Below are 15,813 nucleotides of genomic sequence, written 5' to 3' on the forward strand. Positions count from 1 at the left end.
TCCCCACCTTAATTTTTGCTCCTGACCATAGATGACACAAAATCTCATCTCAGCAATTTTGATGAATGGCTAGGCTATTTTTAATTTTGTCATTTCATCTGAATATTAACATTTGTCAGATTCGACATTTGTCAATTCGACTGCTCTGTTTGAGCAGTTCTAACAGACAGTGGGCAGGCTATTCCACAGTTTAGGGGCAATAACAGAAAAAGCCTGATCCCCTCTCAGTTTAATCTTACCCTTGCCTTGGTCAACAGGGTTGTGTATGGACAAAGGCTCAATAGATAAGTAGGTGCCAGTCCGTTTAAAGATTTAAATACAAAATATAGCTGCAAGCAAAGATGACGGGCCCAAGCCCCAGTGACTTTAGGACAGCTGTTCACGGTGGGCAATGTGCATTTTAAAGTGGGTAAATGTAAATGTAAGAACTTTGTCAAAATTGTTGGAATATGCTACATTTACTGCAGCCAGCTGGTTCCACTATGACTGTGAACCACAACAGCCACATCCATGAGATAATTTAAATTTAGATGAATTTCACGTCATAGGATGTTATAGGTCACTTTCAAATCAGCGTGAAGTTATCATTTGCAGCTCAAAATTTTGTAAGTCTGAAGGAATATCTATCTTAAAGTATATTTTTATTAACCCTTTCACACGTAAGTTTAAAATATTCTGGCTGACCCCCCAGCGTGAGTTTTTCAAAGCGACCGTTATTTAGAATGTATCACTTTATTGTTTCCATGGTGATGCGTCATTGCTTGTCACATGACACACCGCAGCCACAATAGCGCTGAAAAACTGATGATCTGCTTTTAGTTCATTTTTCCTTTTTTATGCAAAATATTAACAAATTTGTTGACTATGGCATGAAATATCTGATATTCCGATTGTCAAAGTGGATATGTTTTGTTGATTAAACACCTTTTATAATGAATTGTTGAGCTACATGTGCGATGGGCGCCGCCGTGTTAGTTTGTGCCGCACAGAGAATCGGATCTGTTGGATTTACAATGCACAAGTTTATCCACTTCGCCAGAGATACATGAAAGTAAGTGAGCCGGTAAACTGGGAGAAGAATAGAGTTGTAATGATGGGTCAACAGTGTGTGGATCCATTTGCAGCTTTATTAAACACAGCAGTAGTACAGACAAGGGCAGAGCAGTACCGTAAACAGGGACAGGCAAGGATCGAGGCGGGCAGCAGAGAATCAGAGTCAGGTCACAGGCAAGGATCGAGACAGGCGGCAAACAAACACAGTCCAGGGTACAGGCAAGGTTCAGGGCAGGCGGCAAGGGTTCACGAGAGATAAACAGTCCACAGAATAACGCTCAGAAATGATCACCGTAGCAAATCAAGACTTCGCGAAGATGTGGTGTGTATGCGTGTCTTAAATAGTGTGCGTGTGATGCAGTTCAGGTGTGTGTGCAATCAGTCCCAGGAATGAGGGCCTATGGGAAATGGAGTCCGAATGGTGGAGAATCAGTATTCCGATGATGGCTCCCTCCGGCGGTCCGGAGGATGAACCGTGGGAGCCATATTTATGACAAGATTAAAATTTAAAGTTACTTACACAATGTGTATCTGATGTGAATAAGACGTGTCATCTAATTATATTGGAAAGGACTGTTATTGCCACTTCCATAGACATCATTGTGTATTCCACAAACTCTAAATGTATTGTTTTGTTACTACTCATGTGTATTGAAATGTCTGAAACCTAAAATAAACATTATGTGGTTAAAAAAATATTTTTTTGTGGTTAAAATCACATATTTGTGATATTATGAAAAGCGCAGAGTGCGTCTGTCTTTGGCTCGCGCGAAAGCACATTTGAATTTGGCAGTTGATCACGTGATGCACTGAACGTTTGAATCACACCGGTGTGATCGTATGTGTCAAAGGGTTAACATAATTAATAAATGAATTATATAAAACTATGTTGTCAGTGCACTACAAATGAACTGGATCTATACCTTTTATTTTGTTATTCAAATTGATAGAAAAATAGAAGATATTTCTTATCCATTAATGCAGGCAAAAGCACACAACAATGAATGGGTTAAACTCTAAACCATCAAAGCTATAAAAGAGACTGAGACACACACACAGGTCTGGTTCACTATCCTTGTAGGGACTCTCCATAGACATAATGGTTTTTATACTGTACAAACTGTATATTCTATCCCCTAAACCTACCCATCACAGAAAACTTTCGGCATTATTACATTCTGAAACATCGGCTTGTAGACGACCCTGTAAAATACACTCATCCACTTCTTCTGAATCAGTTTCTGGTTCAAACATATAAAGGGGCTTTTGCACCAGAGGAACCTTTTCATAGTTCAGAACTATTGGCTGAAGTTCCTCTTTTTGACGTGTTCGCACTGCGGGAACTAGGAATGATTTTAGTTCTAGGAATTCCTTTTAGGGGAACTAAATTAGCTCCTACTTCAGAGTAGGGTCTAAACCTGTATAGGAACTACCAGTGGCATAAGTGTATGTTGATTGGTCAAATGCATATGAAACACCAGAGCCCGACATTTTTAAAAAGCCATGTAAACATACTTACTTCACAAAAACACTTAAATATGTCATTTTGGTGATCAAAGATGAGTTTTAAGGGGCTACAATTATTGAAAATGGGGATTTTATTTCTCACCATGGTAACACCATTCAAGATATCCAATACCCTTTAGCAATTTAGCATCTTCAGTTGAGAATCACATTGAGAAATTTTGGTGTGAATCGTATGACACCCTTTGGAGCAGTAGATAAAAATTCAGAGCTTGTTTCAAAAAATTCACATTAAAACAAAAATAGCTGAATTCCTGTTGGCCGGAGCTAATGACTATAAATCAGAAAGCTGTCCGGCTCGATAAGAAAAATGTATGTACTGAGTTTGGTGACTAGGTAAAACTCACTGTAGTCAAAAGGTGGCGCTACTGAGCTCCTTCTACACACTCATTTCTAGGCTTTGCCCATGTCTACTGGCTGATAACTCTGATGTGTGTGATGTGTTGGGGATAAACAGTTTAGGACCCTTGACCAGATATGTCGAATGAAAGACCAGGAGTCAGAGATGCAATCAATTGAAGAAATTTTACTGAAGAATAGTTTGCAGTTTCATCAGCAAAAGTCAGCTTCAGGTCTCACAAGGAGTTTGTAGGCCGCTCCGCGTACATTCACATTTCCATACCAATTATACTCTAACAGAGTCCACTAACTACGCCATTACTTCCGGTTGAATGATTCTGATTGGCTAAGAAAAATAGACAAATTTGGTAATCTTCCACACATGGATAGATAGTCAGAAGCATATCTCCATTCGTCACAATGCTGACGAGGGGACCCTGGATTTAGGTACTGGATGTCCTTTTGGGTTCATGACATGGCGTCTGCTGGTCTCAAGCAGAGTGCCAGCTGTCCACCAGTACAAAGGACCTGCACAGAACACAGCGCACATACACAGATACACATGAGTTGCAGCTTCTTCAAGGTTGAAGTTGATCTGAGCTCTGCTCTGAGCAGGAAACTTTCCCAAAACATACTGATGTGATAACATGTTCTTTTCGCTCAGTGAGAGGTACAGACAATATTCAAAATTATTTTCTAGTGTTTGAAAAGGAAAATAAATGCTATAACATACGTTGAAGAAGCCATTCAAATAATTTAACAGAAAGATAAATGTTGATTAATAACTTAGAAGATATATACTGAAGCGGCAGTTGGTTCCAGAATCCACCCCTTCAGATGAGTTTCATGCAATTTGAAGTATGCTAAGAGTCTCAAAATCACCCAAAAAGAATATTAAAGTTTGATTTGTTTCCATGACAACAACATTCAAGATATCAAGAATCCTTTCACAGGTGTACATCTGCAGTGTCTTGACATTATTCTGACAAAGTTTGAAGCAAATTGGGTAAAAATAAGAGGGCGATTTCAAAGCATTTTGAAAATGACACACTTTCTTCTGCCAATTGGTGGCACTATGACTTTGACTCACACTAGTCACTTCCATGTGATAAGCCTCCTACAACGAACACAAAGCTTAAGTTTCATCAAAATCAGGCAATATATGGAGAAGTTACAAGACAGTTCCTGTTTGGCTTTTTTGCCATAAATTTGTTGCCTGGCTACAGCCAAACCATTTAAGATATCAAAAATTTGCTCGCAATTTAGCATCCTCAGTGTCTTGTCTTCAAGCTGGCTGAGTTTGTTGGCGATCGGATGAATCCTTTAGGAGAAGCATATCAAATGCAGAGCATGCGTTTTTCAAACCCATAATAGCTGGGCTGGGCTGGCATATGACTGAGCTTGAAAGTTGTTTGTGAAAAGGGGTGTGCTACAGAGCCCCTGAAACACAACCATATAAAAGGGTGTGCCACAGAGCTCCCCCACCCCCCAAATTTTTGAGCATGTTAAGGGCCCCAAAAGTGCCCGAAAGAACTTAACCTTAAAAAAAAAGAAATTTACCTTAGGAAAACAATAGGGCCCTTCGCACCTTAGGTCTTGAGCCCTAATTAAAGAGTCTTGAAATCAGTTCTATAATGGACAGGAAGCCAATGAAGGTACATTAAAATAGTCTATTCAACATTAAACTGAGTTGCAGCAGATTTCAAGTTCCCAGCATGCTTTGCGTCACACTCTGTAAGGGGGAATAATTGAGTGTTATTTTGTGTGTTTTTGCATAAGATTAATACAGGGGAAGATGTGTTATTGTTTAATGTTCTGTTATTTTGGTATGTAAAGGTCTTTCTGTGATGTTGAAGTTTTTAGGGTTACCATCATGGTGAAGAGTAGTGCCTGTGGTTAAGTTGAGAATGGGCTGTGAAACATCAAGGCTATATAAATTGAATGTTGATTAACAGTTCATGCAAGTAAATAGTGATAGTCTTTTTAATGGTTATATTAGCGCATGCTGGTGCGTTGTTGCTAACTAACACTTAACCGTAAAGATTAGGTGTTAGTTTATTCATTATTTCAATTAAATTGTAATTACTGAATTTGTGTAGTAGAAAATAATCTTTGAGTTGTTTACTTAAATGTTTTGAGCATTCTGAACTTCTTGGGTTTTACAACCATTGCATCAAAATAATTGAAAACATTACGTATGGTAAACAATAGTTTTCTGGGCGGTATACCGGTTCATATGGTATACCAGTTTCAATTTCGAGACCGATATGTATTTTTCAAAAACCGCCATACCGGTGCGTAGCTGAAACAGCTGCTGTATCTATTCAATGGCCATGAAGAGCTCTATGTAGAGTGTATAGAGAGCGGACTTGTATTAACTGCATAACTCCCAAAACTAACTCTCTTTAATACTGCAAATACCATGTAGAGCCATAAGATTTCCGCGATGCAGAAAACACGGATGAAATCACGGAATCCAGTCACAAATAGAACTTACTGTATAAGCGGAACGTCACAGAATTTGACAATTTTTGTATGAATAAATCAAAAGGGCTGTACAATGAATCAGACATCGATACGGACTAGTGTCTGTGAACATTAAAGCTAAAAATGACTGCTATTGAAATCTGAAGTCTGTATGAATGAGCGCCGCATTTTCGTCTACTACGCATACTGAAGCACGAGTGACGCTCGCGACGAGATTTCAGTGCCTGCTGTCTCACTCACTATACATGAACTTCATCTGCAGAGCTGCTCTTTGAGTCACTTTATGAACATTTCACCGTTTAATTTGATAAAACTATCGACATTTGTCTTATATACACAGGAAGTAAAGGTCTTCACAACCCTGTCAAAATGAAAGTTCGGCAAATTTGAAATAACAGATATATTACTATTGTACAATAGAGTGTAGTTCGATTAATAGAAATAATAATAATAACAATAATAATAATTAAAACACAAACTCAAAAGTCTTCATTGAAATGACAAATTGCACAGTAAAAATGTAGCCTACTTATTAATATTATTAATTTAATTAAATAATTAAATTAATTTGAATACATTTTAAACTAAATTGTTAGCTTTATGAACTGATTTTATTACATTTTTTAATAAGTTTTTATTTGGCCTTACAATGTTTATATAATATATTTCCTGTACTCCTGACAGTAAAATATGCCAAAATAAAGGTCCAGTAAAAAAACGTGACATACCGTGGAACCGCCAGAATCGGAAAAAAAAAACGTGATACAGATTTTTGGTCAAACCGCCCACCACTAGTTTTAAGTACAGTGGACTTAAACGTTAAATAAATCTACAATTAAAAAAAATCAGTTTGACTTAATTATTTATAATTATTTTTTACTTAATATTTGACATTTTGTGCTATAACAACTAAATTAGCAAATGTTTCTATTTTTTTCCTTTAATAACACATTGGCTGAGGCATCATCATCGTCATCCTGCACATGCTATCTAAATATGTTACAGTTTAAATGTAAATCCACATTGTTCTTAAGGGGGCATCTTCCCCCATGTTTCCCTACATACATTTGTATATCTATAGTGGTTATAATAGTCAAGATATTTTTGTGTTGGGATGTTGGCAAGAAATATATCAGATGTAAAGATGACATTAATTGAATATCTTGAAAATAATCTTAGCTATGCAGGGAAAAAAAAATATTTCTATGAGAAAGGCCAAATGTATGTACATTATGTATAGTTATGTGTGGTATTTACACATCTGATAACAAATTAAAGTAGTCATGCAAATAGATCTTAAAGTATGTAAACCACACACTGGTAATATATTTAAGGGAGAGACATAAAAAATGTGGAGTGCTTGAATCCACAGGATCAGGAACACTGAGCTAGAGAAATGTACAAGTGCTGGTCATATAATTAGAATATCATCAAAAAGTTGATTTATTTCACTAATTCCATTCAAAAAGTGAAACTTGTATATTATATTCATTCATTACACACAGACTGATACATTTCAAATGTTTATTTCTTTTAATTTTGATGATTATAACTGACAACTAAGGAAAATCCCAAATTCAGTATCTCAGAAAATTAGAATATTACTTAAGACCAATACAAAGAAAGGATTTTTAGAAATCTTGGCCAACTGAAAAGCATGAACATGAAAAGTATGAGCATGTACAGCACTCAATACTTAGTTGGGGCTCCTTTTGCCTGAATTACTGCAGCAATGCGACGTGGCATGGAGTCGATCAGTCTGTGGCACTGCTCAGGTGTTATAAGAGCCCAGGTTGCTCTGATAGTGGCCTTCAGCTCTTCTGCATTGTCTGGCATATCGCATCTTCCTCTTCACAATACCCCATAGATTTTCTATGGGGTTAAGGTCAGGCGAGTTTGCTGTAGTGGTTCTTGAAGCACTGACTCCAGCTGCAGTCCACTCTTTGTGAATCTCCCCCACACTTTTGAATGGGTTTTGTTTCACAATCCTCTCCAGGGTGCGGTTATCCTTATTGCTTGTACACTTTTTTCTACCACATCTTTTCTTTCCCTTCGCCTCTCTATTAATGTGCTTGGACACAGAGCTCTGTGAACAGCCAACCTCTTTTGCAATGACCTTTTGTGTCTTGGCCTCCTTGTGCAAGGTGTCAATGGCCGTCTTTTGGACAACTGTCAAGTCAGCAGTCTTCCCCATGATTGTGTAGCCTACAGAACTAGACTGAGAGACCATTTAAAGGCCTTTGCAGGTGTTTTGAGTTAATTAGCTGATTAGAGTGTGGCACCAGGTGTCTTCAATATTGAACCTTTTCACAATATTCTAATTTTCTGAGATACTGAATTTGGGATTTTCCTTAGTTGTCAGTTATAATAATCAAAATTAAAAGAAACAAACATTTGAAATATATCAGTCTGTGTGTAATGAATGAATATAATATACAAGTTTCACTTTTTGAATGGAATTAGTGAAATAAATCAACTTTTTGATGATATTCTAATTATATGACCAGCACCTATATGCATTTGGATTTGTAGGGGTGTGGTGGAGAATAGGTATGGTGGCTCTGTGGGTTGTGGCTCTGTCATCTCCTAATACCCTAAACTTTTTCACTATATTTTTTATGATGAATTACTGGCAACCACAGCTGTCAGTTTTTACCATAAATTTAATATTATTATAGTATTTTACACTGTATATTTTTTATGTTGGTCTAAAAAGCAATGAAAACTGATGCAGATTTTTTTAAATGTTCATCTTGAGCTGAAAATGGTTGTGCAGTTACCTAGATATTGTTGACTGAGTATTGCATTTTATTAGAACACAGTACAGATTTTATTGCTCTCAAGGTATCAAAACAAACCTTGATTGTGGTCATCAACTAGTGTAGTGTTTGAAACCATGACGGCAAATAAAACATAATGACATCATCTTCATCTTTATGAATGATAAAATGTATTTTCCATGTTCCATTGTGTAATTTAGACATATGCCAGTCCGACCTCTCTTATAATAAATAATTTTCCTGTCTCACTTTTGCTGTACCTTCTTCTGAACTTTAAACACTAAATTGCCCGTATAGGCAGCACTTACCCTGATGACCTTTGTTCTTAAAACATTAAATGTGTGTGAGGAAATAAAAACTTTAGCAATGGCTTCAAATAATCACTGAATTTATCAATAAACAAAACCAAAATAACATTGACCTTCATTGTAAAATCATTACCTGTGTGTGAGGAAACAGAAACTTTAGCAAGGTTTTCAAGCAATGAATTTATCAATAAATGAAACAAAAAGTTGTATTTGGGTGTATTTACTGAAAACATTGTTATGTTTAATTTCTCGCCATTTTTTAAAACTCTAATTATCCCTTTTTAGAAAATGTTCTGTTTTTTAAGTCTCTCTCTCTCTCTCTCTATATAATATATATACATATATATATATATATATATACATACACACATACACACACACACACTATATATATATATATATATATATATATATATATATGTCACACCTATGGACTTTGGTTATGTTTGCATTCTGTCCTGCCTTGTTCTGTTCATTTGCCCTCATTGTGCATATTTTGATTAGTTAACTATCCACACCTGCTTCTGTTTTCCCTGATTATGTTCTCCCTCATTAGCTCCCTTATATAATCTCCTTGTTCTGCTCTGTTCTGTGCTTGTCAGATCTCGTCCTTATGTGAGTTGTGTACCTGCCTATCGGTGTTGGATTAAAATAACCTGTGTTCTGATCTTTTTCGTCTTGTTCTCTTATTTATACACAACCAGCGTGACATATATATATATATATGTATAATATATATGTATATGTGTATGTATGTGTATGTATGTATATATGTGTATGTATGTGTATGTATGTATGTATATATATGTATATGTATGTATATATATGTATATGTATGTATATATATGTATATGTATGTATGTATGTGTATGTATATATATATATATATATAATGTATGTATATATGGTTATATATATATATGTATGTATATATGTGTATATATATATATATATATATATATATATGTGTATGTGTGTATATATATGTATGTATATGTATGTGTGTATATATGTATATATGTGTATATGTGTATATATATATATATATATATATATAAAATCTCTTTAAATTATATTGATCTAGAAAAAATTAACATTTCATTCTGCTGGGAATGAAAAGAAGAAACATATATTGAAGGTGCTTTGAAGGATATTTTCAAAATCATTTTAACAAAATTGTGGTTGTTTCAATTGATGCCTTTTTCTATCTTTATATTTAAATATTGTATCAACTAAACTTAGTTTGAAGAGCATAATGGAGAAATTAAAACAAAGCACACTTAACAGTAGTTTCACATCTCAGTTATAAGCCACAAACTGCAAGTTAAACTGATTAGAGCCCATAGTTACATATTCACAGCATACAGTATGAAAAGCTAACCTATTTGTAGTTTTTAAAATTCTGGCATTTTTTTCTTGCTTAGAAGGCCAATTCAAACACGCATTTGCCTTTATAATTTATCATATTACTGTAACAAGAATGTGTGTGTATAACAGCTGTGTTCCTTCAGTCAACCATCATCCAAATCATGAGAGGTTTTCACAGCATTATAGTTTGGTGTGCTCAATTGAGTTAAACATCAGGGCATGTAGTTTGCATCCACCAGTTTGTGTAATATCAGTGTATTATAAAATTACATTGAGAAATAAGTAGAAATGTGAAATGGTTCGAGGTGAATGAGTCTTTACCTATATCAGTGTTTCATGATCAGTACAAACCATCCCTCACAGTGGACTTTGATACAATGTGTGACTTGTAATATCTAAATCATGTACTTGGGTCAGTAAATCACATTGAGTTGGACACTGAAAGTTGCACAGGCTGAGATGTGTTAGTGGCTACACCTATTAAGGACTGAGGTATTATTTTTCATGTGTTTGGACTCATACTGGCATCATTTGGGGAAATGAAAAGCTACACATCTTCATTCCTTCTGATCCTGAGTCTTTTTCTCACTTCAGGTAGGGAGAAAAATATATATCAAATTGTCACGATTAGTCTGTTTTCCGTTTTAATGGACTTTTAGTTTGTTTCTCTTTGTTACCTGTTTCCCGCTTTTTGTTGGTTACTATGGTTTTTGATTAATTGGCACACCTGTTCGTATTTGAGTTAAGTCCTTCAGTTCATTGTACTGTTTGCTGTTTTGTTGTTTGCATCCATTTGGATATCCGTTTTGCTTTATTTAACAAAACCACGCTGCTATTTTGAAATACTTCAACTATCTTCATCGTCACTAGACTTAAAACATTACACAAATATGAATCGCTGAATATGAAAATATTAATAGGCAGGCTGACAGAGATAAAGATCTAAATACTGTTTCATACAAATAATGAGAGATTATATGAGAACATTTGTAACAATTAAAAAATCAAGTCTTATTTGCAGGCTTTTTAGAAAAAAAATCTTGAATACAAAGAGAATTCTACATCTCATGATGTAACAACAGGCGTTGTATGCATGTTAAAAGGCTAGTAATGTTTGGCGCTGAATGTTTTGTCTATTAGATATGTGTACTAAACAGTAAACAGTAGACATTCTGTAAAAATATAATTTAATAAAAATAAAGTCTTGATGTGAATTTGGATGAAATTGGGCCAGTTGAAAGGACCAAATGTTTTGTTGCTTTCATACATTGATTCATCCAGAAACAAGATTAGCCTACATAGTCCTGAAAAGGTGTTTAAAAAGAAATACAGTATGTCTGTTAAAAACATATGTGTACCAAATGCGCTCTCAGTGAAATGTTAATGTTAGGAAAGGGTGTGGAGGAAGATTTACTTTATGATGATTATTATGGTTTCATAATCTGTATAAACCCTCATCTAAAGGACATTGCATGGTGGAAATGCAGGAATGGTGTATTTTTGAGGGAAAAGTTTGAGAGGTGTTGTCCAAGAGTTGAGACATTTACACACCATCAAAATGGTAATCACTAGATATTATCTAAATATTTTTGTGAAGCTAATGGGAGAATCATGCCTGGAGTAATACTTTGTGAAAAATCACATTTAGACCAACTGCACGTTTGCTTCATGACTTGAGCTTTGCTTCATGACTTCATGACAGACATCAGATCCCCTTAAAGAAACAACTGTTTCTCTATCCACAGCAGATGCTTCAACTACTTCCCTGACTACCTACAGAAATTACTATTTCAGCTACTGCTGGAACAGGTCATTTAGATATTTAAATCACACGTTTGTTATTAGGACTGGGCAATTGAGAGCACAATAATCATGGTCAATATTTACATAGAATATGCACAGAATAAGACCCAAACCCCAAATTGTAATAATGACCTGCTTAAATTTTCTTGATTCTGTCAGATTTACTGAATAGATAGTGCACTCTTAGGAAAAAGGTTCCGTGGGGTTCTATATAGAACCCTAGAGTTCTTTACTCAATTTTAAAGAACCCTTTATGCCAAAAAGGTTCTATATAAAGAGAAATGTCTTAAATGATTACATATTACTTTCATGTTAAACAGGTTATTTACATTTTTTTTTTCAAGTGATAAAGTTAGAAATAATTTAATAAAATTAAAAGTTAAAATGAATTTAAAATTTAATTAAAACTAAATCCATAAAATGATTGACTAAACCATTAAAATGATGACTGCAAGATTCTATATGAAGTGTAGATGTGTAGAACCCTTTACGGTTCTATATATAATCTTTTCTTCTAAAAGTGTGCTGATTATTTTATGTTGCAAAATATTGTTCATAAACAAGTTTATTGTGCGTTTTTAACATATTGTCCACTGAGTGCTGCAAAAATACGGCCAGTGCTAGACCAATAACAAAAACTTTTTCCATTTCCACAACAGATTTCACTTCATTTTCAGCTAGTGTTACTGATGCAACTTCAGTTGATCCTGCTACAGCTACAGCCGACACCACTCCTACACCAGATATTTCAACAACTATTGAAATCACAGCAACCAGTGAACCTTCAAATACAGCAGAAACCACTGTAACTCCAAATGAAAGTACAACAGGGATTTCCGGTGTAACTTCAGGAGAACCTGCTACAGCTACAGCCGACACCACTCTTACAACAGATATTTTAACAACTGTTGAAATCACAGCAACCAGTGAACCTTCAAATACAGCAGAAACCACTGTAACTCCAGATGAAAGTACAACAGGGATTTCCGGTGTAACTTCAGGTGATCCTGCTACAGCTACAGCCGACACCACTCTTACAACAGATATTTTAACAACTGTTGAAATCACAGCAACCAGTGAACCTTCAAATACAGCAGAAACCACTGTAACTCCAGATGACAGTACAACAGGGATTTCCGGTGTAACTTCAGGTGATCCTGCTACAGCTACAGCCGACACCACTCTTACAACAGATATTTTAACAACTGTTGAAATCACAGCAACCAGTGAACCTTCAAATACAGCAGAAACCACTGTAACTCCAGATGACAGTACAACAGGGATTTCCGGTGTAACTTCAGGAGATCCTACTACAGCTACAGCCGACACCACTCTTACACCAGATATTTCAACAACTATTGAAATCACAGCAACCAGTGAACCTTCAAATACAGCAGAAACCACTGTAACTCCAGATGACAGTACAACAGGGATTTCCGGTGTAACTTCAGGTGATCCTGCTACAGCTACAGCCGACACCACTCTTACACCAGATATTTTAACAACTGTTGAAATCACATCAACCAGTGAGCCTTCAAATACAGCAGAAACCACTGTAACTCCAGATGACAGTACAACAGGGATTTCCGGTGTAACTTCAGGTGATCCTGCTACAGCTACAGCCGACACCACTCTTACAACAGATATTTTAACAACTGTTGAAATCACAGCAACCAGTGAACCTTCAAATACAGCAGAAACCACTGTAACTCCAGATGAAAGTACAACAGGGATTTCCGGTGTAACTTCAGGTGATCCTGCTACAGCTACAGCCGACACCACTCTTACACCAGATATTTCAACAACTATTGAAATCACAGCAACCAGTGAACCTTCAAATACAGCAGAAACCACTGTAACTCCAGATGAAAGTACAACAGGCATTTCTGGTGTAACTTCAGGAGATCCTACTACAGCTACAGCCGACACCACTCTTACAACAGATATTTTAACAACTGTTGAAATCACAGCAACCAGTGAACCTTCAAATACAGCAGAAACCACTGTAACTCCAGATGAAAGTACAACAGGGATTTCCGGTGTAACTTCAGGTGATCCTGCTACAGCTACAGCCGACACCACTCTTACACCAGATATTTCAACAACTATTGAAATCACAGCAACCAGTGAACCTTCAAATACAGCAGAAACCACTGTAACTCCAGATGAAAGTACAACAGGGATTTCCGGTGTAACTTCAGGTGATCCTGCTACAGCTACAGCCGACACCACTCTTACAACAGATATTTTAACAACTGTTGAAATCACAGCAACCAGTGAACCTTCAAATACAGCAGAAACCACTGTAACTCCAGATGAAAGTACAACAGGGATTTCCGGTGTAACTTCAGTTGATCCTGCTACAGCTACAGCCGACACCACTCTTACAACAGATATTTTAACAACTGTTGAAATCACAGCAACCAGTGAACCTTCAAATACAGCAGAAACCACTGTAACTCCAGATGACAGTACAACAGGGATTTCCGGTGTAACTTCAGGTGATCCTGCTACAGCTACAGCCGACACCACTCTTACAACAGATATTTTAACAACTGTTGAAATCACAGCAACCAGTGAACCTTCAAATACAGCAGAAACCACTGTAACTCCAGATGACAGTACAACAGGGATTTCCGGTGTAACTTCAGGAGATCCTACTACAGCTACAGCCGACACCACTCTTACACCAGATATTTCAACAACTATTGAAATCACAGCAACCAGTGAACCTTCAAATACAGCAGAAACCACTGTAACTCCAGATGACAGTACAACAGGGATTTCCGGTGTAACTTCAGGTGATCCTGCTACAGCTACAGCCGACACCACTCTTACACCAGATATTTTAACAACTGTTGAAATCACATCAACCAGTGAGCCTTCAAATACAGCAGAAACCACTGTAACTCCAGATGACAGTACAACAGGGATTTCCGGTGTAACTTCAGGTGATCCTGCTACAGCTACAGCCGACACCACTCTTACAACAGATATTTTAACAACTGTTGAAATCACAGCAACCAGTGAACCTTCAAATACAGCAGAAACCACTGTAACTCCAGATGAAAGTACAACAGGGATTTCCGGTGTAACTTCAGGTGATCCTGCTACAGCTACAGCCGACACCACTCTTACACCAGATATTTCAACAACTATTGAAATCACAGCAACCAGTGAACCTTCAAATACAGCAGAAACCACTGTAACTCCAGATGAAAGTACAACAGGCATTTCTGGTGTAACTTCAGGAGATCCTACTACAGCTACAGCCGACACCACTCTTACAACAGATATTTTAACAACTGTTGAAATCACAGCAACCAGTGAACCTTCAAATACAGCAGAAACCACTGTAACTCCAGATGAAAGTACAACAGGGATTTCCGGTGTAACTTCAGGTGATCCTGCTACAGCTACAGCCGACACCACTCTTACACCAGATATTTCAACAACTATTGAAATCACAGCAACCAGTGAACCTTCAAATACAGCAGAAACCACTGTAACTCCAGATGAAAGTACAACAGGGATTTCCGGTGTAACTTCAGGTGATCCTGCTACAGCTACAGCCGACACCACTCTTACAACAGATATTTTAACAACTGTTGAAATCACAGCAACCAGTGAACCTTCAAATACAGCAGAAACCACTGTAACTCCAGATGAAAGTACAACAGGGATTTCCGGTGTAACTTCAGGTGATCCTGCTACAGCTACAGCCGACACCACTCTTACACCAGATATTTCAACAACTATTGAAATCACAGCAACCAGTGAACCTTCAAATACAGCAGAAACCACTGTAACTCCAGATGAAAGTACAACAGGCATTTCTGGTGTAACTTCAGGAGATCCTACTACAGCTACGACAGATCCTGCTTCAACTAAAGAGGATGTCACCACTACAGTATATATAGCAACAACAACAGGTACAATTACGACTTCAGGGACTGGTCCCGCTTCCAGTGAGGGTGACACAGTTACGGAAAATACTGCCATAACTACAGGAGATGTCACTTCTGCTAGTGTCACAACTACAGGAGTTATTGCTACAGGAGACAGTGCATCCACACCAAATCCTGCCTCAACTACAGCTGATGTCACAACTCCAGAAGATCCTGTAACGACCACTGTTGATGAAACAACAA

At 36.8% G+C, this 15,813-nt stretch overlaps 1 protein-coding gene across 1 annotated transcript; it reads right to left on the minus strand.

The window, feature by feature from the left end:
* Positions 1 to 12,196: 12,196 nt before the first annotated feature.
* Positions 12,197 to 15,664, minus strand: LOC127515584 (uncharacterized). Its single transcript, XM_051899408.1, has 2 exons — positions 15,145 to 15,664; positions 12,197 to 12,744 (listed from the first exon to the last, which is right to left on the minus strand). The coding sequence occupies exons 1-2, from the start codon at positions 15,662 to 15,664 to the stop codon at positions 12,197 to 12,199; spliced, it is 1,068 nt and encodes a 355-aa protein (XP_051755368.1).
* Between the last annotated feature and the right edge of the window lie 149 nt (positions 15,665 to 15,813).

Source organism: Ctenopharyngodon idella, chromosome 7 (assembly GCF_019924925.1).
Source record: "Ctenopharyngodon idella isolate HZGC_01 chromosome 7, HZGC01, whole genome shotgun sequence".
In the NCBI taxonomy this organism is placed as follows: Eukaryota; Metazoa; Chordata; class Actinopteri; order Cypriniformes; family Xenocyprididae; genus Ctenopharyngodon; species Ctenopharyngodon idella.

What these genes read in the sequence shown, in the direction of transcription:
- LOC127515584 (XM_051899408.1), bottom strand. Translation starts at nt 15,664, where the DNA reads ATGGCAGTATTTTCCGTAACTGTGTCACCCTCACTGGAAGCGGGACCA. An exon ending in GGTTTCTGCTGTATTTGAAG is followed by an intron (nt 12,745 to 15,144) that starts GTTCACTGGTTG and finishes CTGTATTTGAAG; the next exon opens with GTTCACTGGTTGCTGTGATT.